Raw genomic sequence first — 27263 nt, 5'->3', positions numbered from 1 at the left:
ACTTCACATCACCTGACTGGCTCATATTACACACAAAAATGATCTTTTGCCACCACCTGCTGGCTAACATATGTAATGTAACAAAAAATACATGTAAAGAGACACACAGTAGCTCATAAAACATCTGCACTGCTCTTACACTTTAGAACCGCATGAACACAAGCGGAGTGATACACACAGTGAAGCGTCCGAGTGCTGATGGTGTGAGACCATCAGTGCTCATGGAACGTCTCTCGTCCAATCAGATTCGAGGACCGGAACTAACTGTTGTATATTGACAGCATCTAAACATCATCATTTTATGTATTAAGACCTATAGAAACGTACAAATGTTTACGTGTACTCTTTGAATTGATTGATATAGAATAATTCATAGAATTAATCAGCTACTGTGAAGAATAGACCCAAATTCAAGCCTTTTATACAACGATCTCCGTCTCCGTCCATCGTAGCGCCGTTGCACCCGCTGTAACCGTCAACCCGCGTTGGTTACATTTTCAAAATTAAAAAATTGCCGCCTCAAGCATTACGACCAGCCATTTTACGGCAGTGATGTCGAATGCTCATTGGCTCTCAAGTGTCTCGTGACTGTTTGCGACATGCCGTATTCTGCAATGTATATGTTTGAATGAGATATGACAGCGCCGTTATGGAGTGCATCAGGAGAAGATTTACAGCGATTTATAATTTAAATTCTACTCTCCACTTCACACAATGCTATTGTATGCTGTCAGGGAGCACATCGGATGCATTGCCCTTTGGACTACTTTTGCACTCAATTTTGCATTTTTATGAATACATATTTGTGATTAAATTAATCTGCCTGTTATGTGTTTTATATGCTTAATAAATGGTTATGGTTAGGTTTAGGAGTAGGTGTGGAATTAGCAGCTGTAAAATAAATATAAATTAATTAGTGCTGTCGAAGGTAATGCGTTAATAACGGCACTCATTTTTTTAATGCCGTTAACGCGTAATATGACCCTTTGAATAAACTGTAGTTCATAAGAAGCGAGTCGGTTCACGCAAACGCCGCTAATGTCACATGCATTGACCGTCGGGAAAACAGATGGTGGGAGACATTGTGCCAAGACCTGCACCGAGCATTTTATCAATGTAGCACAGCAGTAAAACATGCCCGCAAAGCACAGATAGAGCTCGGATCTTTGTAACATAATTGCAGTGGCAAGACAGCTGCCATTTGAACACTGCCTTGCACTGCGAAGCGCAGTGCGAGAGTGAGCTTGAAGTGTGAGTGCGAGGCGATCGTCTGTGTTCCGTGACTGCTACAGGGTCCTTGAATAACATATAACGTGCCAGTAAAGGCAGCCGGTGGAGTTTCTGATGCCCCCCTAGGGAGTTGGTACCCTACGCAGACTGCGTAATATGCGTATAGGGAGTGGCGTTACTGATTACCGGCTAATGGAAACCCTGCTGCTGTCTCCAAGCTTCTGTTACAGTGTCTCTGTTTGATAGTGCACTAGCCAATGCAGAAGTTGGAGACATTGCTGCAACCCTGCAGGTAAACTATACTGTCAAAATGGGTTAACCCATTTAATCCCACCGGTTACAATGGTGACCGGGGTCTAAAAGGAGTTTTTGATGTATTTTTGAGTTGTCAATTGTAAATGACAGTGCAGAATTTTTAGCATGAGTGGTGCAAATAGTCACATGACCAGAGCTATTTAATTCTACTGTGCTCCTGGAAAGATTATGTCTGTCAAAACTTCATAAAAAGAAGCAAATAAATCCTCACATAATACACTTACAACTACCATATTTTGTACATAATTTGATTGAATTGAGTTGTGTTGTGTTCATTTTCTGTTGTTCAGCTCTGTTGGTGGGGTAGGTTTTGTGCAGATGGCTGAAAAATACATCTGGATGAAGCATATTTTGTCCACTCATGTTTATAAAGATATTGCAATTAATCGCGATTAACTACAAAAAATTATGCGATTAATTGCGATTAAATATTTTAATCGTTTGACAAAAATTATTGCTACTGTACATTAATTAACTTGTTACATGTTTTTATATTGTTGAAATGTGTTTGTTTAGAGGTTGGGGTAGGGATCTAAAATCTATAAAACAGTAAAAATGTACAAATATATTTATAATCAATTTGTTTATTCAAATATATTTGTAATGGATTCGTCAATATTTAACGTTTCTAAAGCTGTAAGTACGTACAAATATTTAAGGTTTAGATGCTTTCAAATGTTGTATGTTTTAGTGTCTATCCAAACATACAAACATGTACATTTAAATGTTACGAATATTTACGTATAAATAGCTATGTATATTAATGAGATCAGGCTGTTCAATCCAAAGTAGAAAAACTAAATTATTTGTTAATTGGAGTAAATTTCTTAGGTAAATTAAATAAGAAAATGTTACTTAACCTTTTGAACCTGATGATCCTAGCAGGCACTGGACTTCCGTGACTGAACATTTTTTTAGAGGTTACCATTGTGGAGAAGAGTGGAGCTAATGGTTAGATTGAGGATGAGTGATTTACCATGCTAAAAATAACAATGTGTTTTGCTTTTGTCATGATGCAAAGGCTGAGGGATCATCAGCATAAAGGCTGATTGAGGATCAGTGCAATCCCTCAGCAGCACCATCTTTAGGTAAAAAAAAAAAAAAAGATATGTATAATATGCTAATATGTATTGTTGCTAGCTCGTAGCAAGCTGCAAGGTTCATTGGAGTTATTTGGACAAATCAAATTTAAGTGAGGTTAACTCTATTCCTTTGGGTTTATTCAACACAAAATATTTAAGTAAAGCCTACATTTACATTTTATATCAAGGAAACTCATTTTCATTGTGTGGAACCGATGTCCACAATTGAATTACGTAAAACCAACAAAACATTTTTTTCAGTGAATAGATTTGACTTAGTCTTATTCCATTGAAATTTACTTAGAAAAACTGTGTAAAAATGAAGTAAATGTTATTAGTAATTTTTTTTTTCAGTGCAGAGAATATTACTTTATTTCACGTTACGAATAAAACATCATGAAATTCGACCTGAGCGCTCAGACTGAAACTGAATAAATTCCAAAAAAATCTGATTTTAATTGGATTTCATACATATGGATGTTAAGGTTAGTAAAGATGAGATTTTAAGGTTTTTTGTTTTGCTGTTCAGACCCCCCCCAAAAACCTAAATGCATCTGAGTATTTGATATTTTTGTTGTCCGTCTGAACAAAGCCAAGGAGAGCAAAAGCAGATTCTCTTGTGAGCAGCTTGGAGCCACACAGACCATCTTGGTGGTTGAGATTCGACCTGATTAGCATAGCAATGAGCTTGTTTCCCCCTGGAGAAGGGTCAGGCTTTGTAGAGGAAGAGATACAGGCCATTGCTGGAGGCCCTGAGAACTCTGCCTTTGAGTAAGGATCAAGGTTAAGTTATTCCTCTCTTGACTTAAAACACAGCGATTCTTTCAGGATGTTCCAGATCGCTGTCTGGGCCAACCACTAATATCTCATCTCCATCACCATTCTGTAGTGTAGTGTAGTGTTTTTAGTCGAATCCTATGGTTTCTATTTTCTATTCTGGTATGGTTTGCAGCTGGTGTGAAAGCAATCTGGCCTAATTTGCCATGGTCTCTCTCTGCACCATGGTGTCTCACCATAAGGAGACTTCTCGAGACTCTGAATTAACACTATGACAGTTAGTACAGCTCAGGTCTGGATTTTGACATTTTGTCAGAGCAAATTAAACACCATCCTCCCAGTACAACACCAGCGCTGGCACTGCCCTTAAGGTGTAAACACTATATCATAAAGACCAAGGCTTATTATAACATTGCTGTGGTTAATCTGTCATAAAATAGGTTGCTTTTAATTAGTGGTTTTTACAAAAGTAAGCATCACTAGTACTATTACCACTGTTATTACCATTGCTCATATTTGACCCCAAATATTAAACTTTGGTGTAGGGATGCACTGATATGGAATCTGGGCTGATACCAATAACCGATAATTCACAGCTCATGGTGGCCAATACCGATAACCAACATTTTTAAACATATATTTTTTACTTTTAATTTATAATCTTTTAACCTGGAACTGCTAGCTTATTAAATAATACAGTGCCATCCACTAATATTGGCACGCACCCTTGGTAAATATGAGCAAAGAAGGCTGTGAAAAAAATGTCTTTATTGTTTATCCTTTTGATCTTTCATTCAAAATATTCAAAAAATCTATCCTCTAATGAATATCAAACAGTTGCAAACACAACACAAGTTTTATCAAAAAACAAATACATTTGTCAGATATATGTGTCACAATTATTGGCACTCTTTTATTCAATACTTTGTGCAACCTCACTTTGCCAAGATAACAGCTCTGAGTCTTCTCCTATAATGCCTAATGAGGTTGGAGAACACCTGGCAAGGGATCTGAGAACATTCCTCCATACAGAATCTCTACAGATCCTTCAAATTCCATGGTCCACACTTATGGACTCTCCTCTTCAGTTCACCTCTCAGGTTTTCTATGGGGTTCATGTCAGGGGACTGGGATGGCCATGGCAGAACCTTAATTTTGTGGTCAGCGAACCATATTTGTGTTGATTTTGATGTGTGTTTTGGAAAGTTTGTGTGGAAAACTTTAAGAGTATAAAGTCAAGAAATATTCTATAAGGATTTTTAAGTGTTTTAAGGCATAAATACAATCATTTGTCAGGAGCCTTTTATTGTGTTCTGAGTAAAAACTACTAGACCAAAGTTTGAAACTTTTATTATTATAAATTACACACACAGGCTAATGAAGTCAGAATCAGAATGTTCTTTATTGCCAAGTATGCTTACACATACAAGGAATTTGTCTTGGTTACAGAAGCTTCCAGTGCACAAACAATACAGCAACAAGACAGAGAAAATAATAATAAAAAATTGAATAAAAAAAAAAGTGAATAGAAAATAGGTGTATATATAGAAATACACAATAAGACTATATATATATATATATACACACACACAGTCATAAGTTTACATTCACCTTAGCCAAATACATTTAAACTCAGTTTTTCACAATTCCTGACATTTAATCATAGAAAACATTCCCTGTCTTAGGTCACTTAGGATCACTGCTTTATTTTAAGAATGTGAAATGTCAGAATAATAGTAGAGAGAATTATTTATTTCAGCTTTTATTTCTTTCATCACATTCCCAGTGTGTCAGAAGTTTACATGCACTTTGTTAGTATTTGGTAGCATTGCCTTTAAATTGTTTAACTTGTGAAATGTTTTGGGTAGCCTTCCACAAGCTTCTCACAATAAGTTGCTGGAATTTTGGCCCATTCCTCCAGACAGAACTGGTGTAGCTGAGCCAGGTTTGTAGGCCTCCTTGTTCGCACACGCTTTTTCAGTTCTGCCCACAAATTTTCCATCGGCTTGAGGTCAGGGCTTTGTGATGGCCACTCCAATACCTTGACTTTGTTGTCCTTAAGCCATTTTGCCACAACTTTGGATGTATGCTTTGGGTCATTGTCCATTTGGAAGACCCATTTGCGACGAGCTTTAACTTCCTGGCTGATGTCTTGAGATGTTACTTCAGTATATCCACATCATTTTCCTTCCTCATGATTCCATCTATTTTGTGAAGTGCACCAGTCCCTCATGCAGCAAAGCACCTCCACAACATGATGTTGCCATCCCCATGCTTCACGGTTGGGATGGTGTTCTTCGGCTTGCAAGCCTCACCCTTTTTCCTCCAAACATAACGATGGTCATTATGGCCAAACAGATTGATTTTTGTTTCATGAGACCAGATGACATTTCTCCAAAAAGTAAGATCTTTGTCCCCATGTGCATTTGCCAACTGTAGTTTTTTTATGTTGGTTTAAGAGCAGTGGCTTCTTCCTTGCTGAGCAGCCTTTCAGGTTAAGTTGATATAGGACTCGTTTTACTGTGGATATTGATACTTGTCTACTTGTTTCCTCCAGCATTGTCACAAGGTTCTTTGCAGTTGTTCTGGGATTGATTTGCACTTTTCGCACCACACTACGTTCATCTCTAGGAGACAGAATGCGTCTCCTTCTTGAGTGGTATGATGACTGCGTGGTCCCACGGTGTTTATACTTGCATACTATTGTTCGTACAGATGAACGTGGTACCTTCAGGTGTTTGGAAATTGCTCCCAAGGATGAACCAGACTTGTGGAGGTCCACAATTGTTTTTCTCAGAGGTCTTGGCTTATTTCTATTGATTTTCCCATGATGTCAAGCAAAGAGGCACTGAGTTTGAAGGAAGGCCTTAAAATACATCCACAGGTACACCTCCACTTCAGTACACCTCCTTTCAGAAGCTAAATGGCTAATTGTCTAAAGGCTTGACATAATTTTCTGGAATTTTCAAAGCTTTTTAAAGGCACAGTTAACTTAGTGTATGTAAACTTCTGACCCACTGGAATTGTGATATAGTCACAAGTGAAAGTTAAAGTGAAACAGTCTGTCTGTAAACAATTGTTGGGAAAATTAATTGTGTCATGCAAAGTAGATGTCCTAAATGACTTGCCAAAACTATAGTTTGCTAATATGAAATGAGTTTTAATGACTTCAACCTAAGTGTATTTAAACTTTTGACTTCAACTGTATATGTATATATGTATGTACAATATACAAATACAAATCTGTTATATACAGATAGTGCAAGGGAATGTAATGCAGAAGAGGTATGGTATGTTGGATAAATATAAATAGACTAAGCTGTGTATTGCACATAATTATTGCTCAGTGGATAATTGGTTTTTCAATGGGTAATTGGTTTTTCATGAGATGGATAGCCTGAGGGAAAAAACTGTTCCTGTGCCTGACAGATCTGGTGCTCAGAGCTCTGAATCGTCGGCCAGAAGGCAACAGTTCAAAGAGGTAATGGGCAGGGTGAGTGAGGTCCAGAGTGATTTTTTTCCAGCCCTTTTCCTCACTCTGGAAGTGTACAGTTCTTGAAGGGAGGGCAGGGGTCAACCAACAATCCTCTCAGCAGTCCGAACTGTCCTTTGTAGTCTTCTGATGTCTGATTTCGTAGCTGAACCAAACCAGACAGTTACTGAAGTGCAGAGGACAGACTCAAATGACCGCTGAGTAGAACTGGATCAGCAGCGCCTGTAGCAGGTTGAACTTCCTCAACTGCCGAAGGAAGTACAACCTCTGCTGGGCCTTTTTCACAATGTGGGGCTCCCACTTAAGGTCCTGTGAGATGGTAGTGCCCAGGAACCTGAATGACTCCAGTGCTGTTTAGAATGGTGAGGGGGGTCAATGTTGGGGTGTTCCTCCTAAAGTCCACGATCATCTCCACCATTTTGAGCGTGTTCAACTCCAGGTTGTTAATGTTTTATTCCAGAATGAGTAGACCACATTGACTTAAAGTGTGTCTTGGTGGTTTTGTTTGATGTCTCTGTTTTAGTCTCGAGTCTGGGAGACTAAAGCACACCAGTGTTTTTAGAGAGAAGCCTACAGATGACATAGGTTTACATCAAATAAAGAAGTGGAAAACAGGATTTTTCCTTTTCTCTTGAAATAAGAATTTGATGTGATGCCAAAGTATGCCTACATAGTACAATACAACCCTAAACACGCAAACATATGACTGTTCGCAATTATTTATCAATGCTTATTTAGTGTTTAGCTAATTGGAGGGGTGTTGTTACTTATTTAGTGTGTGTGGCATTTAGACAAACACTACTGAAAATGTTGGTCATTTACATTTAAAAGTCTTAAAGGTAGAGTACCAAAACAGCCTGTTTAATACTAATGGTCAGAGAGAAGTAAAAAAAATGTTGGTCATGAAAAGTTAAATTATGACTGTTTTTAGCAGAAGACACTTTAAGATTTTAAGTGGATTTGGTAAAATAAAACAAACATAGTGCAGTATGGCCCCTTTAATTTTTAGTAATGCTGGGCTTTTATAATTTTATAATTTTCCCCTTTGTTTCCTCCACAGAGAAAATGTCAAAACCTACTGTCTGCACATCGCTGAGGATGACGGAGAGGTGGATACAGACTTCCCTCCTCTCGACTCAAACGAGCCCATCCACAAGTTTGGCTTCAGCACGTTGGCTCTGGTGGAGAAATATTCCTCTCCTGGACCGGGGCCCAAACAGTCACTCTTTGTTCGAATGTAAGAATGCCACTTTAGTCCGACTTTATCATGTCCAATCAAGTACTCCGAAGAATTTAAAGTCAACATTGAAATCAAAATTGACCCTATAAATGTAAAAAACTTTCCTGGTCTTATTATGAACACTTCTTCAGCTCACATATTCAAATTAAATGTTCAAAAGTATAATTACTCAAACCATAAGAAGGTTTCTATTCAAATGTAAATAGTGGAAACACCTATATATGTGCATTAATAATGGTCAGACGAACCAGTACACCACAAATCTAAAAAATGTACTGAATTCTTCAGCTTTGTTGTTAAGAAGTTTGCCAGAGTGCGTAACCTCTCATAAGGTTCTCATGACAGTTATCTAAATGTTTTAGGCCTTAAATCAATAAGGTTATATAATGGTTTGAATGTCTAGTCTTTTAAAGAAAGTCTTAATCTCTCAGTCATTAAAATAGTCTGTTGTCTCACAGGATTTGAATGAAGCTCTCATCTTTATTTTGTGAGCTCTCAATTAGTTGGCTGCTCTTCTGTGCATTTGGGACGATCTCTAATCAGCTGTTTGGCAAATATAGCTGACAAAGCATTAGGAAGCCCCTATTATTTTGAAGTCGCTAATTGGATTTGGGTTGGCAACCAGCCCTGGCTCGTAATAGGGAAATGTGTCTCCACCGGAACCTTGATTTGGGTTGTTTTGTAGGTTCTGCTTTTTGTTGTACCCAAGATCTTACTGTTTGTGTCCATTACACTTTTTTTCACGTGATTTATTTTTGTACTTAAAGGGATAGTTCACCCAAAAATAAAAATTCTCTCATGATTTACTTCCCCTCATGCCATCTCAGATGTGTATGATTTTCTTTCTTCTGCAGAGCACAAATGAAGATTTTTAGAAAAATATCTCAGCTCTGTAGGTCCATACAATGCAAGTGAATGGTGGCCAAATCTTTGAAGCTCCAAAAAGCACATAAAGGCTGCATAAAATTGAATAGAAATCCTCAGACTTTACAAAAGTTACCAAACTAAAAAAAAATCAACAATAAAAACTGTGAAAATAAACTTGAAATACTCTCACTCTCATGCCATCCCAGGTGTGTATGACTTTCTTTCTTCTGCAGAACACAAATGAAGATTTTTAGAAGAATATCTCAACTCTATTGGTCCCCACAATTCATGGTGACCTGTCTTAGAAGGTCCAAAAAGCACATAAAGGCAGCATAAACGTAATCCATAAGACTCCAATGGTTTAATCCATGTCTTCAGAAGTGATATGATAGGTGTAGTTGAGAAACAGATCAATATTTGTCTTTTTTTTACTATAAATCTCCACCTTTGACCAGTCCCGACCATTAGGTGGCGATATGCACAAAGAATGTGACTCGCCAAAAAACAAAAGAAGAATGTGAAAATGAAAGTGGAGCTTTATAGTAAAAAAGGACTTAAATATTGTTATTGTTAAATACTCTTTCTCACCCACACTATCATTTAGCTTCTGATGATATACTCCCCCATAGTGCAATAATGTAAAGAAATATCTCATTTACATATGTAAATTCACTCCTATTTAATAACTGTACATACCCCAACCTTGCACATATATTACCACTTGCACATGTACATACGCCATTCTATGTTATATGTCCTATTATTTGTATGTCCATTTATTATCTTACCTTGTTTTATATTCTGTGTCTGTGCACTTATTTCTGCTATCACCAAAAAATATTCCTTGTGTACGTGAGAACACTTGGCAAAAAAGCTCATTCTGATTCTGAAGACATGGATTTAACAACTGGAGTCGTATGGGTTACTTTTATGCTCCCTTTATGTGATTTTTAGACCTTCAAAGTTCTGGCCACCATTCACTTGCATTGTATGGACCTACAGAGATGAGATATTCTTCTAAAAATCTTAATTTGTGTTCTGCAGAAGAAAGAAAGTCGTACACATCTGGGATGGCATGAGGGTGAGTAAATGATGAGAGAATTTTCATTTTTGGGTGAACTATCCCTTTAATCAAGTTGTCTGATATTTCCTCTTACTAAAAATATCTTTAGGGTTTTGATTGAAGGAAAAGTTGATGTTTTTCAAATGTTCATAAAAATATAAAACATAGGTGTTTGTAGCCAAGAAATCCTGAGGAAAGCAGTAACATGCCATTTAGGCATACACAGTATATCGGTAGCAGCATGTATTTAGATTTTTGTCATTATCAATATTAGTCTAAGCTAATATTGAAGGCAGATAATATCAGAGCTTATTTTTCCATCTCAAATAGTATACTTTATTTGATTTACAGATTTATAAAAGTGGTCATCAAATGTGAAGAGCAAAACTTTCTCACAAGCAAAAGCGATGTACGATTTGCCAACGAGTTGGTTCTTTTTAATGAACACAAATCTTTTTAATGTTTCACAAATTGGTTTAATGATCCATTTGTAAATCGGTCTGAATGTAAATCCTTTAAATTTTGTTTTTAAATGATTCTCCAGTAATCACAATCGACTGGAAAAGTCATGGAAATTCAATGGTCAAAAGTGTGTGAACCTTGAACTTAGAAAAACATTCTTGTAGAACATTGACCCAGCTGTTTTGCACTTTCCAGAGCGTGTTACCAGTTTTTGTCTGTTAATTTGCCATTTACTCATCAGCTCTTAGCTGTTGGCTGATATTCTGAGCGCTGTGGGTTAGCTACATATTCCCTTCACGAGACAGGGCACTGATGTGGCACTGCAGGATCCCTGGGTGAGAACTGAGCCTGTGCTCGGCCCGCAGAGGGCCATTGGGTCTTCGACCTCTCCTGCTGGTCCCTCGGCCCCTCTCAGGCCTGACATGAAGACTGTCAGAAGCACTGGCCAGAGGCACACGTGTCACGACTACTAAATGGAAGTGGACAAGCCAGTCCTCTGTCCAGAACTCAAGAGTGTGTGCTCTGCAGTTTTTGGCCTTGGGTTGTTTTTCTGTTGTTGATGCAGTGGTGTCCACTGCTGTGATGCACCCATGAGCTCAAGGGTTGATTCGTGGAATGCCCCTCGGCTCTGTTGTGTTGAAGAAATGCTCTGAAAAAGCAAGTCACCCACTTGAGTACTGAGTACAATACAGTCTTTTTGTGTGCAAGATTTTCTTTCTTGACACCAAGTTTTCAGGAACAACACTGCTAAATGTGAAAACATAGGTCTAGTTAATGCATATCCATGCACCTTTTTATTTTTAATCAGCATAAATGTATAAGGACAAATGAATATTTGTACTGTTTTGCGGTGTGTACAAAGAGACATACAGTGCACATTCTGTCCAATTCGTGAATGAAACACTTGATTGTTGTGATTCTTTTTAGTTAACCAATTGAGCCGTTTGGCAAATCGGACTGAATCGAAAACAGGAGTGATTGGTCAGTATCGATCTTGTTCAGCTCAGATGACTCACTCAATCACTGAACGCCATGTTATTATCATATTGTCACCTCGAAATTAGCCAAAGCTCGTTGCTGTATTATGAGTTTTTTTTTATTTTTATAACAGCAATGTTAAAATTGCAAATTTGTGTAGTTAATGAGACTTAAATCAGTAAAATGATTGACTGGATATGACGTGTAGTTAAATATTTATTGTAACAGAGATTCAGGGCTTTGTTGCATAGAGCAGGGGTGCTCAATAAGAGAATCACTGGTCGATCTCGATAACAGGTCAAAAGGGAAAGAGAACTGAGAGAGAAAAGATACAAATAACAAAAACATTAAATTATTGACTTTTATTTCCTCGCCTCTGTATCCACGTGCTGTTTGACCGACAGGTGGCCTATGTGTGTGTGTGTGCTTTAAATGCGTGTGTGTTCTGAGAGCACTCGTGGGAATGTGAATACGTGCCTAAATGGACAAATACACTTAAAAAAAATTCTGCCAAAAATTTTCGTCTTGGTGAGTTGGTAATGCAAATACAGTCAGTAATGTTTCATGTAAACATTAACAATGGGACAAAAAAGCGGATTTGTATCAAAATGTCAGACTTGAAGTATAAATCTGACCTAACAGACCTGCTGCTGCTAAGTATGTCATTAATATTAATCAAACAACAATAAAAAGAAAACAAATCAACTAACTGCTCTTGGCTGGATAAATTTAGTATCAAAATAGGTATAGAGAATCGTGAAATTTCACTACCGACTATGTTGCTATAATAACATTATGAAAAAGTAGATCTCATTCCGTAGAAGTGTGAGCACCCCTGCCATGGTATTTTAATCTTATTTATAAGTACTATACAATGCTGGGAAAAAGTATTTTCCCCCATCCTGATTTCTTCTGTTTTTGTGTTTTCTCACTAAAGTCTTTTAGAACTTCAAATGAGATATAACATAAAACAAAAGCAACCTGAGTAAACATAAAATACATATATATTATATATATATTTTATTGCAAAAAATTTATCCAACACCTATATCACCCATGTGAAAAATGAACTATCTCCTTAAACTTAATAGCTGGTTGTGCCAGCTTTAGCAGCAACAACTGTAACCAAACGCTTCTGATAACTGGAGATCAGTCTTTCACAACGCCGTGGTGGAATTCTGGCTCACTCTTCTTTGCAGAACTGCTTTAGTTCAGCCACATTGGAGGGTTTTCGAGCATGAACTGCCCGTTTAAGGTCCTGCCACAGCATCTCAATCGGGCTCAAGTCAGGACTTTGACTAGGCCACTCCAAAACTTTAATTTAGTTTCTTTTGACTCATTCAGAGGTGGACTTACTCCTATACTTTGGATCATTGTCTTGCTGCATAATCCAGTTGCACTTGAGCTTCAACTCACGGACTGATGACCGGACGTTCTCCTTTAGGATTTTCTGGTAGAGAGCAGAATTCATGTTTCCCTCAATTATTGCGAGTCGCCCTGAAGCAGCAAAGCATCCTCACACCATCACACTACCACCACCATGCTTCACTCTAGGTATGATGTTCTTTTTGTGGTATTCTGTGTTTGATTTATGCCAGATGTAACGGGACCCCGTCTTCCAAACATTTCCACTTTCTACTCATCAGTCCACAGAACATTCTCCCAAAAGGTTTGAGGATCAGGCCTGCAGTTCCTTGGATGTTGTCCTTGTCTTTTTTGTGACTTCCTGGATGAGTTGTCACTGTGCTCTTGGAGGAATTTTGGAAGGTCGGCCACTTCTGGGAAGGTTCACTACTGTGCCAAGTTTTCTCCATTTGGAGATAATGGCTCTCACTGTGGTTTTTTGGAGTCCCAGAGCCTTTGAAATATCTTTGTAACCCTTCCCAGACTGATGTACACTATATTGCCAAAAGTATTCGCTCATCTGCCTTTAGACGCATATGAACTTAAGTGACATCCTATTCTTAATCCATAGGGTTTAATATGATGTCGGCCCACCCTTTGCAGCTATAACAGCTTCAACTCTTCTGGGAAGGCTTTCCACAAGGTTTAGGAGTGTGTTTATGGGAATTTTTGACCATTCTTCCAGAAGCGCATTTGTGAGGTCAGACACTGATGTTGGATGAGAAGGCCTTTTTCACACAGGCCCAGTTGGTATTGGATAACTTTTTTGCTTCAATAAATAACATTATCATTTAAAAACTGTATTTTGTGTTTCAGATTGCCTTTTTATGTTAGATTGTGTTTGAATTTTTGAAACTGTTTAGTATGAGATACACACAAAAGCAGAAGAAATCAGGACGGGGGCAAATACTTTTTCACAGCACTGTACCTTTTATATTATGTTGGGATGACATTGTAAACGGATGTAAACCTTTGATGCAATGGTCCCAAAATATAATACTTTAATAAAATGACAATGTTATATTAACTAACACAAATTAATTTTCTTGTTTTGTTTTTTGGCGATTCAGTAAAGTGCTTATTTACTGTTTTTCTCCAGTTTCCTCAGGCTTTGTTGGGGAAAAATCAATTCACATCAAATTCATTCTAACCCTTAAAGTTGAATGTCTTAAAGCTGAAGTGTGCAATTTCTTAGCTAAAAGCATCAACATACGGAATTGCAAAAAAACAATTGTTTCCTAAACAGTCCCCCCTTCTTTACATACAAAGTTGTCTTTGCATATACAGCTGGGATAGGTGAAAATATTTTAACTTAGAAAAAATGACACACTTAAGCTTTAAGCATTTATATAGTTGAATATGATATGTTGCAAAGCCCAAACTTACATTAAGAGTTTGAGGTGTTGATGCTGCGTATGATAGGAGGTTGCAACTAACACACGTTCAAGATTTATTCAACATGACTGAATTTTGCTTCTCTCACCCTACAGAAACGCAGCTCATGGTTTCTCCCTGATCCCAGTGGACAGCCTAAAAGTGACCATGAAGGAAATCCTGCAGAAAGCTCTTAAAAAGAGGAAGGGTTCCCAGAAAGGGTCAGGTGGGACATCTCCACAATTCATTTTTTATTTAATGTGAAAAGATGGATTTTTTTATTATTTACATATGAAAGTCTTAAAGGTACAGTAGTTGTTTTCTAAGGATTAGAGAGAGGATGAATATGGTCATAAAAAACGTAATTACAAAATTGGCACCTTTAAATTGTCAGTCAAAATGGAATTTGTATGTGTGTAGTCTCCATCTGTGAAAGTAAGTGAAGCCATCTGCTGTGATTTGGATGATAACCGTGGCAATGTGCCAATTGATAGCTGAATGGGGCAGTATCTGATAAGGCCAGACACTTAAATACAAAAAGTCGCTGGTAATGAATCGGTCCTTAGACGGCCGCGATGAGCCGGGGCAGCGGGCGAAACAAGAGGGGTGAAGAGAGAGATTGAGCCACAGACAGACTCTGAAATGGAGACCAGCACGTAAAGAATGGAAGGCAGTGGTGCGGGAATGAAAGCATATTAGAGCGAAAATGGATGAAACGCAATGGAAATGATGGAGCGTGGAGAGTCACTAGAGCTTCATAACTCTTCAATTTACCACACACTGAGGCCAAAACCTACAGTGAGAGACGTTTGTTTCAGTAAGGGTGCTAGGGGCTAGGACCATTGGTTTAAAGAGACCATATTCTATGTGTTTGTGACATTTATTTTTGTCCCTGTCCACTGGTAAAGTTAGTCATAATTAAGTCTTACATGATATTTGACACTCTCTGACTCTTAGAATTAAATGGGCTGTTGTTGTTTTCTGCTGTACCTTTAAGACTTATATATATGTCCTCTGGTATGTTTGGCTAAACTTAGTATACCAGACTGCAATGGCTGTGTCAGATTTACTTTGAATTCTCCCCATTTTTACGATCATGCAAATCCTTTAATTTGTTAATTAAGGAAATTATTTTGTTGACGTTATTTAAAAGACTAATAGGCCTCAAATCTTATTTAATTTCCAAAGCAAATTTACAGTGAACTAAAAACTTGGGCTGTGAAAATTTAGACTGTATTTGTATCCCTAATATCCATTAATAAAATTGTATATATAATTAAATATGTCAAATGAAATATTGCTTCTACTTAGACTAGTCTATAGCTGTTTCAGATTTACCTTGATTTACCTCAGTTTTTAAGATCATGCAAGTCCTTTGATTTGCTGGTGTGTTTTATTAATTGTGAATTAATAACAAATTGTCAGGTCACAATATTTCAAATGTTTTCTCGTATACTGTATGGCAATGACAACAGACAGTTATTTTTTACATTATCTTCCTGGTTTCACAGCAAAACTCTTTTGTTTTGTCTTTAGAAGTTTACTGAATAATCTGTCTTAATAAAGTTTGTTTGTGCCTGACAAAATTACTTTCCTCACAAATAGTCCTTGACGTGTACAGGACATATAGTGTTGGATGCTATTTTTGGTTATGAATGCCATCTGTTGGCATTCCTTTCTGCATTCTAGATTGCATTTTGTTAGGCAAAACATTTTATATGCCCCTCACCTCAGTGCAAGATGATGTCATCAATATTTTTGGCCTGTTTTCCTAGAAGAGAAAGGCTGTACACTGTAAATGGGTGTCTCTGCTAAAAGATACGTTTTCAGCTTTTAGGAGTGCAATAACATGCAGATGCCCAGATGGACTAAAAGCCACAAAACTCAATTTCGATTTCATATGGTCTTAAAAAGTACGCCCACACTCAGGCAAGTGAAATGGCGTATTTAGTACCAGTGCTTTGAGAGTACTTGTGCTTGATGTACAGCCTCATCAGAAAAGAATTGATTTGACAGCAGCCCAAGAGAGCCCTTAGAGTGAATTTCATTGGAAATAAGCAAAGTTGTACAGAATTGCCTTGTGGGCAGTGAGCCATTCCCCCTGTCCCAGCCCAGCAGCCCATCTCACAGGTGATTGTTTCTCTTCAAGTCTGGGATGTTGTTTCTAAATGGTTGTGATTGGTAGTTGGTCCTGAAGAGAAACATTAGACTGTGAAAGACTTGTGAGTGGAGCAGACTGCTCTCCTATCTGCATTTAGATTAGTATTGATTGTTTATTTACCCGCTGGAGATAAAGAGACCCAAAGATGCCGGACAAGGATGCCGGGCCGCCACGGACCATGGAGGGGAGTGCGTGCGGCCGCCGGACCCCACCCATGTCCTGGATCCTGCTCTGGACAGTCCCCATCCTACACAATGCCCCCTTTCACCGCGAGGATGCCAAGTTCCCCTTTATTTGGACAGTGCACAATTTTCCCCTTTCTATGAACATTTTGTTTATTATTAATATTTCCAATAAACACCTCTCCGAGGCTTGACGCCACACCCACTGTGTCTGTTTCTTGCTTACCCCATCACACCTGGTCTTCCTTCTTTCTGATGTTCCTACTTTTATGTTTTTTCTCACCAAACCAAATATGAATGGTTAAAAATATCAAAATTTTGCTAGTGGTTGCAGGGGCATTGTTGTGCATTTGCTAAGGTGTTTTGAGTGGTTTGTAGCACGTTGCTATACTAAAGGAGTTAGGTGTATATTTACTTGCCCAAGTCAAAAGAGCCCACCCCAAGTCTCTATGGTATTCTGGTCCTAATTCTCGAAAATCTTTTGAAAAAAAAAAAAATGTAAGTTTCTGGATAAATTATAAGAAGATATCTACAGTGGATATAAAAAGTCTATACACCCCTGTTAAAACAGCAGGTTTTTGTGATGTAAAAAATTAAACAAAGATAAATCATATCAGAATTTTTGCACCTTTAATGTAAAAATTACAACCTATGCAGTGCCACAGAAAACAAAAGTAACACATTTCAGAAAAAAAAAAAAGAAATTAGAATAACCTAACTGCATAAGTGTGCACATCCCTGAACTAATATTTAGTTGAAGCACCCTTTGATTTTATTACAGCACTCAGTCTTTTTGGATAAGAGTCTTTTAGCTTGGCTCATCTTGACTTGGGAATATTTTCCCACTCTTCTTTGCAAAAACCTTCCAGATCTGTCAGAGTGCGAGGGCATCTCCTGTGTACGGCCCTTTTCAGGTCCCCCCACAGATTTTCTATTGTATTCAGGTCTGGCTGGCTGGGCCATTCCAAAACATTCATATTTTTTTTTGCTGAAGCCATTCTTTAGTTGGATGTGTGCTTTGGATCATAGTCATGCTGAAAGGTGAAAGATCTCTTCATTTTCAGCTTTCTAGCAGACGCCAGAAGGTTCTGTGCCAAAATTGACTGGTACTTTGAGCTATTCGTGATTCCCTCCAGCTTCACTAAAGCCCCAGTTCCAGCTGAAGAAAAGCAGCCCCAAAGCATGATGCTGTCACCACCATGCTTCACCGTGGGTATGGTGTTCTTTTGCTGATGTGCTGTGTTATTTTTGCGCCAAACATACCGTTTACAGTTTTGGGCAAGAAGTTCAATCTTGGTCTCATCAGACCATAACACATTTTTCCACATGGTTTTGGGAGACTGGATATAGGTTTTTGCGGTCTTGGATGTTTTTTTTTCATCAGAAAAGGATTGCGTCTTGCCACCCTGCCCCATAGCCCAGACAGATGAAGAATACAGGAGATAATTGTCACATGTAGGGAGCAACCAGTACTTGCCAGAAAGAGCTGCAGCTTCATTAATGTTTCTGTAGGCCTCTTGACAGCCTCCCTTACCAGTTTTCTCTTTGTCTTCTCATCAATTTTGGAGGGACGTCCTGTTCTTGATAATGTCACTGTTGTGCCATACTTTCTCCACTTGTTGATGACTGTCTTCACTGTGTCCATGGTATATCTAATGCCTTTTGTAGCCCTCACCTGAGTGATACCTTTCAACAATGAGATCCCGTTGATGCTTTGTAAGCTCTTTGTGGCCCATGGCTCTTGTAGTAGCATGCAACCAAGAAAATGTCCGAAAAATCCTACAAGAACAGCTGAGATTTATTTGGAGTTAATCAGAGTCACTTCAGGTGAAGACAGGTGTGTACTGTTTCACATGAGCTTGATGATTGGTTGAATCTGAACACAGCCACATACCCATTTATAAAAGGGTGTGCACACTTATGCAGTGAAGTTATTGCCTGTTAATTGTTAAAAACCTGTTACTTGTAACTATGATACCCATTCCTATGGTTTTTATTAGTTATTTATTGTGCAATTTTATACATTTTGTTAACCAGTAAATCTTCTGTTTATTCAATATTTATTAAACACATCTCAGGGTTTTAAACTGTGCTTATATTATTTTATTTAAAAAGAAAAAAAAATACGCCATCATTAAAAGAGACTATAAAAGAGACTATAATCGAATTGTCTTATTTATGGTTAAACTGAGCATGTATTGCACACTATATGTTTGGACTCTATAAAGGGTGCACTGTAAAATATGATGAGTGTTAGGAGCAGCTCAGGGTTTTCAAAGCTCAGTGGGTCTGTTGGGGGCGATAAGCAGGATTAAATGCTTCCTATGTGCCTTATCAGGGTAAATGTTGGTGACATTTGGAAGGAGGTGACGGCTGCGGTTTGGGGCCGTTGTGTGAACTTCATGTGAGCTTTAGGAGGAAAGACCTTGACTGTTATGCTTTATGTGCTTAGAGGAACATACTGAGACAATACAATGCGAAACGTTTCAGGCGTTGCATTATTTGTGTTCATATGAGGTATTTATGTAGTATCAGCTGTTTTATTTAGTGCCTGTATTGATATTTTAATAGACACGTGCAGCTGGAGCAGAAAAATGGATTTGTAGCTTCATGTGGTGTATTTCAGTCCCCAGTTATTAACAAGATCATTATACAACAGATAGTTCCGGTTCTAAAATCTGATTGGTTCAGCCATGTTGGAAGCCTTTGTAAAATATATGAAGTGTGATATTCATTTTTTTAAGCAACCAGACCAATTTGAATCGAAATTTTTTAACTAGCAGACAATAAAACGGGCAAAAATATACCATAGACTTACACTGAAGGAGAGACTTGCACCTTCTAGAGACCAACATAGAGACTTGGGGGTGGACACTTTTTTTTTTTCCAACCATTTAGCAACTACTGAGAATACCCTAACAACTACCTGGAAAACCTTAGCAACCGCATGGCTACACTGGCAATCTAACAACCACCCTGAACACCCTAGCAACTGATTGGCTACACTCTAGCAACCATTCAGAACACCCTAACAATTCCATAGCTTCACTCTGTTAACCCAGCAACAACTCAGACCACCCTAGCAAATGTGTTGCTACATTCTAGAGCACTCAGAACACCATAGCAACTGCATAGCTACACTCTGGCAACCTAGCAACCATTCAGAACACCATAACAACCACATAGCTAGGCGATTGCAACCTAGCAACTACTCAGACCACCCTAGCAACTGCATAGCTTCACTCTGGTAACCTAGCAACAACTCAGACCACCCTAGCAACTGCATAGCTACATACTAGCAACCACCCAGCACACCCTAACAAACAAAAGATAGTCACCCAGAACACCATTGCAACCACATAGCTTGGCACTGGAAACCTAGCAACCCCCCAGAACACCAAAACAACCACTCTGTCAACCTAGCAACCACCCAGAACACCATAGCAATTCTCTGGCAACCTAGCAACCACTCAGACAACCCTAGTAACTGCATAGCTTGGCACTGGCAACCAGAACAACGTAGCAACCACATAGCTACACTCTGGCAATATAGCAACTACCCAGAACACCCTAGCACAAGCTTGGCTACACTCTGGCAACCTAGCAACCACCCAGAACACCCTAGCAACCGCATAGCTAGGCGCTGGCAACCTAGAAAACACCCAGAACACCCAAGCAACCGCATAGCTACACTCTGGCAATATAGCAACCACCCAGACCACCCTAGCAACCACATAGCTACACTCTTACAATATAGCGACCACCCAGAACACCCTAGCAACTGTTGGCTACACTCTGTGACACCTAGCAACCACACAGAACACCTCAGCAACCGCATTTTTTTGCAGTTCATCGCAGTTTTATAAAAGCAATAAAACAGCCACTCTAAGACTGCGTGTTGCAGTGATTTTGTTATGGTTAAGGGGTTTTGATAGTCCCCTTAACCATAGTAAAATCCTTTTTAACTGTTTAGTGGCTATCGATTTATCCTGTAACTGAAGAGATTGGCAAAAGTCATTGCTGAGCTATATCTGAGCTATTGATACCTGGAGATCATATCACTGTGACTTTTGAGTGCTTGTAGCTCATTGAGATGAGAGCAGGGAAGTAGGCAGAGTTGGAAAGGTCACATCCCATGTTTCTAATTTAGTCACACTCTCTTGTTCTTCAATGTCACAGCAATTATAGGATTTCACATTTTCTCCCAAAGATTTCAAGAGCTACGGTCTCCACTGCTTCCATATATTTAACTATTTCCATACTTGCACTTCAAACCCAGAATCTGAGTGTTGCATAACACTGATTCACTTCTAACTGAAGTTTGTTTTGCTTCAGTTGTGTTCTGATATATCACGCATTGTGCTGGAGGATGTCGAGAACATATTTCTTTCTGTGTCTCAGTGGAGGTCGTAAGCTTTTGGAGGCTCTGGTGACATTTTGGAAACTATGGTATTTGCAAAGGGTAAATATCGCCCAGAGTGTTCGCCTATTTAGATTGTCAGCTGCAGTGTTTTTTTTTTTTTTTTTTTCTTTTCTGGCAAAAACTAGAGAATGTTTTGATCCTGCCTACGGGCATTGTTTCTGCTGCATCCCACGAGAAAAATCAGGATCTGTTTAAGCCATGTTATTGGTTGTTTGTTTTATAACCAATCGATGGTTCCTACATTGCCATATTTATAGACTGACTTTCACAAACCTCTCTAGTACTAAATTAGTCAAACTTTGCACCAAAATATTTTGGATGTAACTAGAATTTTTGGTGTAATGACATCTTGTAGCATTCTGGCCTTGGGCAGTGTGGTGTAGTGGTTACATGTGAGGGCTGGTAAATGAAAGGTTTTACGTTTGTTCCCACGATTGAATCATCATTGTGCCTTTTAGCAAGACACTTTAAGGAATAGTTCACCCAAAATGGGATTTACATATAATAGCTCTGTATGAGGAATTTGGTGTGTAAAGATGCGCAGTGCCAGGTTTGACATCTGTGATGCCAAACACAATAGTGTCTTGCATGTTTTATAAGCGATTGCGATGCAACAACTTTAATTATGCAGAAGTGCCAATGAGATTTGAGAGCTTTGGCGGAGGGAAAGATTATCAGACAATGTCAACTCAAAATTCACAAGCTATCGGATGGTAACTATGATTTTCTTCATCAGATTCACCCTGATGTCATTTATCAAAACTATCCTCTCTCCAGGGTTTTGTGTGATTAACTAGTCAAAGTCCATATGAGAAAATCCTTAAGGAAAAATAAATGAGAGAAAAGACTTCTGGAACCAAGACTGCTGAAAAAGTGAGCGGGCACTGTTGTGATCTATTGGAGCCCCTTTAATGTATTTAACCTCATAAGAATCTCATAGCAAACACTAAGTGTCATGTGGGCACGTTTCAGGTCCCATGTATCGTCTGGAGAAGCAAACTGAACCGAACGTTGCAGTAGACCTGGACAGCACGCTGGAGAACCAGGGAACGCTGGAGTTCTGCTTGGTCCGAGAAAACAGTAAGTTCTGATGACATTTCTCATTATTTGGGAACTTTGAACACATTTGTGAAATGTTCTTAAAACATTCTAGTTAGAGCAGACAGATGTATTTACAAAACAACAGTAATATCAAATGTAAAGTGCACAGATACACCACGATACAGACATGCAGTCTGACTCCGTTCACGCAAATGTATTTTTCTATTCCCTTTCACTTCTTATCCATAGGTTCTAGAGGTGAGGATAGCTCGGAGGAGGACCCGCCCATAGACATCACAACGGTACAGGACATGTTGAGCAGTCACCACTACAAGTCCTTCAAGATCAGCATGATCCATAAGCTTCGATTCACCACTGATGTGCAGCTAGGTATTTGTAGGAGGAAGCTTTTTCCAAATCTCTGTATTTTACAGCATTAAAATGTCTGGCTCTACGTCTGCCAATACACAGTCCAAAATCCACATCCAGTCCAGGAGATTTCGAACTATAATAATGACGTTTTTTGCTGGAGAAAGTGTAGTGTAGTGTAGAAGGCCAAAATAGTAAATTATTATAAAATAGTATAGTATAGATATAATATAGGATAATACTGTGCGTAAGTCTCTCCAGTTCTCACTTGTCTTCTCAGTTTCTCTCTGCATTTCAAAGCGCATAACTCTACTCATGAACAAAGCTTTGCCGAAGGTCTTCAGATCAAAGACTTTATCTTTTTTTATGAATACACAAAAAATATTCCAGCACAGCTGACAGTTGCTACAATCCCAGTTCCATCCCAATTACAGCAGTGCTCCGGGTGCAGGAAGCCTGTGTGCTGGCTGGAATCTCTTTTGGAATTTCACTGTGATTGACAGGCTGGAATGTTTTTTGACACCCTTATGTTTTTAATGTCATCTGAATGATGGGCAGCTGTCACTTCCATTATGGATAGGCTGTGTGTGTGTTCGTGAGATAGACCTGTAAAAATATTCTAAACCTCTCTCATAATGTTTCATATGGAGTGAATGTCGGTCTGGGTCGGTTGCCCATTCATATTTAAATTTCAGCTTCAGCATCTCTTCAGTCTTTAAAATGTGGACTTCCTTCTTTTGTGAACCCTTTTGATAGACAACATGAAAATAGATCTTACCTGTCATATGTTTTACAATAAAACCTTCCCCTTCTTCCAGGAATTTCTGGTGAAAAGGTAGAGATCGATCCTGTCACCAATCAAAAGACGAGTACGAAATTCTGGATTCGACAGAAGCCGATCTCAATCGACTCTGACCTGCTTTGTGCCTGCGACCTGGTGGAGGAGAAGAGTCCAAGTCAGTTCTGCTCATACTATTATATAGATAAATATATATACCGATCAGCCACCTCGTGTCACCAAAACGGCGCCAACCCACATCTCAGAATAGCATTCTGAGACGCTATTCTTCTCACCACATTTGTACAGAGTGGTTATCTGAGTTACCGTAGACTTTGGCAGTTCATACCAGTCTGGTCATTCTCTGTTGACCTCTTTCATCAGCAAGACATTTCCATCCACAGAGCTGCTGCTCACTGGATGTTTTTTGTTTTTGGCACCATTCTGAGTAAATTCTAGAGACTGTTGTGTGTGAAAATCCCAGGAGATCAGCAGTTACAGAAATACTCAAACCAGCCCGTCTGGAACCAACAATCATCCATGCAATAATCTAATCAGCCAATCATATGGCAGCAGTGCAGTACATAAAATCATGCAGATACAGGTCAGGAGCTTCAGTTAATGTTCACATCAACCATCAGAATGGGGAAAAAATGTGATCTCAGTGATTTGGACCATGGCATGATTGTTGGTGCCAGACGGGCTGGTTTGAGTATTTCTGTAACTGCTGATCTCCTGGGATTTTCACACACAACAGTCTCTAGAATTTACTCCGAATGGTGCCAAAAACAAAAAACATCCAGTGAGCAGCAGTTCTGTGGACGGAAACACCTTGTTGATGAGAGAGGTCAACAGAGAATGGTCAGACTGGTTCGAACTGACAAAGTCTACGGTAACTCAGATAACCGCTCTGTACAATTGTGGTGAGAAGAATATCATCTCAGAATGCTATACTGAAATGCAGGTTGGCAATGTTTTGGCGGCATGAGGGGGACATAGACAATATTAGGCAGGTGGTTTTAATGTTGTGGCTGATTGGTGTATACTAATATATATATATATATATATATATATATATATATACTGTATGTATATATTAGGGCTGTCGATTTACCACGTTAATTCGCTGTGATTAATTATACAAAAAAATTATGTGTTAAAAAAATAAAACGCAATTAATCTTGTCCCCACCCGGACTGTAATAAGGAATATTCCTACCATTGGAGCAATTCAAGCCAAAGTACCACCTGTTTTCTCCAGGGGGCAGTAAGTATAGAGAGAACAAACCACACTTATCAACACCATGGAAGGCAGGTCCTTACCATACATCACCGGCAACAACGTCTCCTATGGGTACAAACCCACCTTCGCTGGACCAGACAGGACTGGCTAAAAGTGCTCTTCACTGACGAGTCGCGGTTTTGTCTCACCAGGGGTGATGGTTGGACTCACGTTTATCGTCGAAGGAATGAGCTTTACACCAAGGCCTCTATTCTGGAGCAGGATCGATTTGGAGGTGGAGGGTCTGTCGTGGTCTGGGGCGGTGTGTCACAGCATCACCGGACTGAGCTTGTTGTCATTGCAGGCAAACTCAACACTGTGCGTTACAGGGGAGACATCCTCCTCCCTCATGTGGTACCCTTCCTGCAGACTCATCCTGACATGACCCTCCAGCATGACAATGCCATCAGCCATACTGCTCGTTCTGTGCGTGATTTCCTGCATGACAAGAATGTCAGTATTCTGCCATGGCCAGCAAAGAGCCCGGATCTCAATCCCATTGAGCATGTCTGGGACCTGTTGGATCGGAGGATGAGGGCTAGGGCCATTCCCCACAGAAATGTCCAGGAACTTGCAAGTGCCTTGGTGGAAGAGTGGGGTAACATCTCACAGCAAGAACTGTCAAATCTGGTGCAGTCCATGAGGAGGAGCTGCACTGCAGTACTTAATGTAGCTGGTGGCCACACCAGATACTGACTGTTACTTTTGATTTTGACCCCCCCATTGTTCAGGGACACATTATTCCATTTCTGTTAGTCACGTGTCTGTGAAACTTGTTCAGTTTATGTCTTAGTTGTTGAATCTATTTATTTTCATACAAATATTCACACATGCTAAGATTACTGAACATAAAAGCAGTTGAAAGTGAGAGGACGTTTCTTTTTTTGCTGAGTTTATTATTTCAATATAACTATTTATAATTATTTAATCATTATATATTGAATTGTTTTAATTTGAGGAGCTTTTTCAGCAAACATTTATGCGATTTATTTAGATTAATTTGATTAGTCGGCATAACATGAACAGTAATTAATTAAATTAAAAAATGTAATCGATTGACAGCCCTAAAATATATAAATATATACTGTGTGTGTGTGTGTGTGTGTATATATATATATATATATATATATAAATAATATGTACTCAAAATTCAAACACCCGTCATAACATTCGACTGCATATTTCGTTCTGTGTAAATTAAATGCCAAATCAGAGTGACTTGGTGCTATCAATTGCTGCACGTCTTGTTTTCTGAGGTTGCGCGTGAGAACTATCAACTTTCCGGTGATTGTGATTCCTGCGTAAACATCCCACCTCTGCTGCATTAATAATAATTATTATTAATATAAGAATTCATGTTATTCATTCATCACAATGCCACAGTGAATGAAGAAATGTTCATTTCTTAAATATTTTAAATAATTTGACACTTTCAGTTACCAATGAGTGACTCTCAGCTCCATTTAACACATTTTACCATATTGAAATCCATTTAGTAGATTTTCTTCCACAATGTGGATATTACACTTGGAGTAAAACAGGACCTCTGTTACTGAAAACAGCATTTACGTTGTTTCTCTGTACGGTCTGGATTTGTAAGTAATGCAGACATCTCTTGTTAGTGGATATGACAGGGTCACGCGTGCTGCTTTCTAGTCGTGCGATGCTAACAGTGATTGATGAAGTGCAGACAGATTGCTGTAGTCTGCTAAGAGGCGGTGGCAGCACTCACGGATGCTTCGAATAGAGCTTGAACTGCTCCAGTCTCACAGTCACTCTTACTATGGTTTAAGTTTAGGGTATGCTGTTTTTTCTGCTTGCCATTATGACTTGCATTGGGTACTGTGTTGACTGTGTGCCTGTGCGGACACAGTGACGCATGCACACCAAGACTGCTGTGTGATACTCTTTAATGCTGTCAATTCCAGGCACATGCACTAACGGCATACACAGTTAATGTGCTTACAAAAATTAGGCTGCATGTGCACAGTCCGCACGGACCCTGGTGATGACGGAATTTACATCGGCCAAAATATACTTTGTTTTTCCACGTGCCTTTACGCTACACACAAGTGGGTGTGACACAAATTTTGTCATCACAGCCTTTATTTATATAACTATAAATGTAAATCAAATTAGGGCTATCAGGGAACAGCAGCTCTTTATTATTTGACTTTCATATGGCGAATATAAGAACCATTTTTATTCTTTTTTTGTAGGTCATGCAATATTTAAGCTCACGTATCTTAGCAACCACGACTACAAAGCCCTGTACTTTGAATGTGATGCTGCTACTGTTAACGAGATTGTGCTCAAGGTGAGTTTATTCTCATTCTTATTCTCTAGATGGATATATTCACATTAATGATATACCAGTATATAGGGGTTGTTGACAAATAAGGTTGTCTGAGATAAACATATGAAATGTGTACTTTATAACACAATCTTTGTGTACATGTTTGTTTCATACATTTAAAAAAAAAAAAAAAAAACATTCATGCGTTTTCTAAAAAACAATTTTGGTGGTAAAACGTTGAATTCACGTGAGTGTTTTATAAACTTAATCATTAATAAAAAATAAAAAAAATGTCAAACATATTTTTCTAGGTCAAAAATATTTTTTAGAAATATCATGAATTTTGCATCACGAATATAAAGGTTTTTTTTAGGGTTAAACTATTGAATCTGAACAAAATGTGCCTTTTCATAAAATGTCAAAATATCTGATATTCTTTAAAACTTC

At 38.7% G+C, this 27263-nt stretch overlaps 1 protein-coding gene across 1 annotated transcript in view; it reads left to right on the top strand.

Annotated features, from left to right (window-relative positions):
* Window positions 1-27263, top strand: part of LOC127440026 (target of rapamycin complex 2 subunit MAPKAP1-like) — a 46564-nt gene that overhangs the window by 15516 nt on the left and 3785 nt on the right. The window contains exons 6-11 of the mRNA XM_051696398.1: window positions 7958-8134; window positions 14402-14511; window positions 22024-22131; window positions 22342-22482; window positions 23280-23417; window positions 26740-26837. Coding sequence (XP_051552358.1) covers window positions 7958-8134; window positions 14402-14511; window positions 22024-22131; window positions 22342-22482; window positions 23280-23417; window positions 26740-26837 — 772 coding nt within the window. The remainder of the gene's footprint in view (window positions 1-7957; window positions 8135-14401; window positions 14512-22023; window positions 22132-22341; window positions 22483-23279; window positions 23418-26739; window positions 26838-27263) is intronic.

Source organism: Myxocyprinus asiaticus, chromosome 4 (genome assembly GCF_019703515.2).
Source record: "Myxocyprinus asiaticus isolate MX2 ecotype Aquarium Trade chromosome 4, UBuf_Myxa_2, whole genome shotgun sequence".
NCBI classification, from domain to species: Eukaryota; Metazoa; Chordata; class Actinopteri; order Cypriniformes; family Catostomidae; genus Myxocyprinus; species Myxocyprinus asiaticus.
The sequence above is the reverse complement of the archived record's forward strand: the minus strand, read 5'-3'. Positions and strand labels throughout refer to the sequence as shown.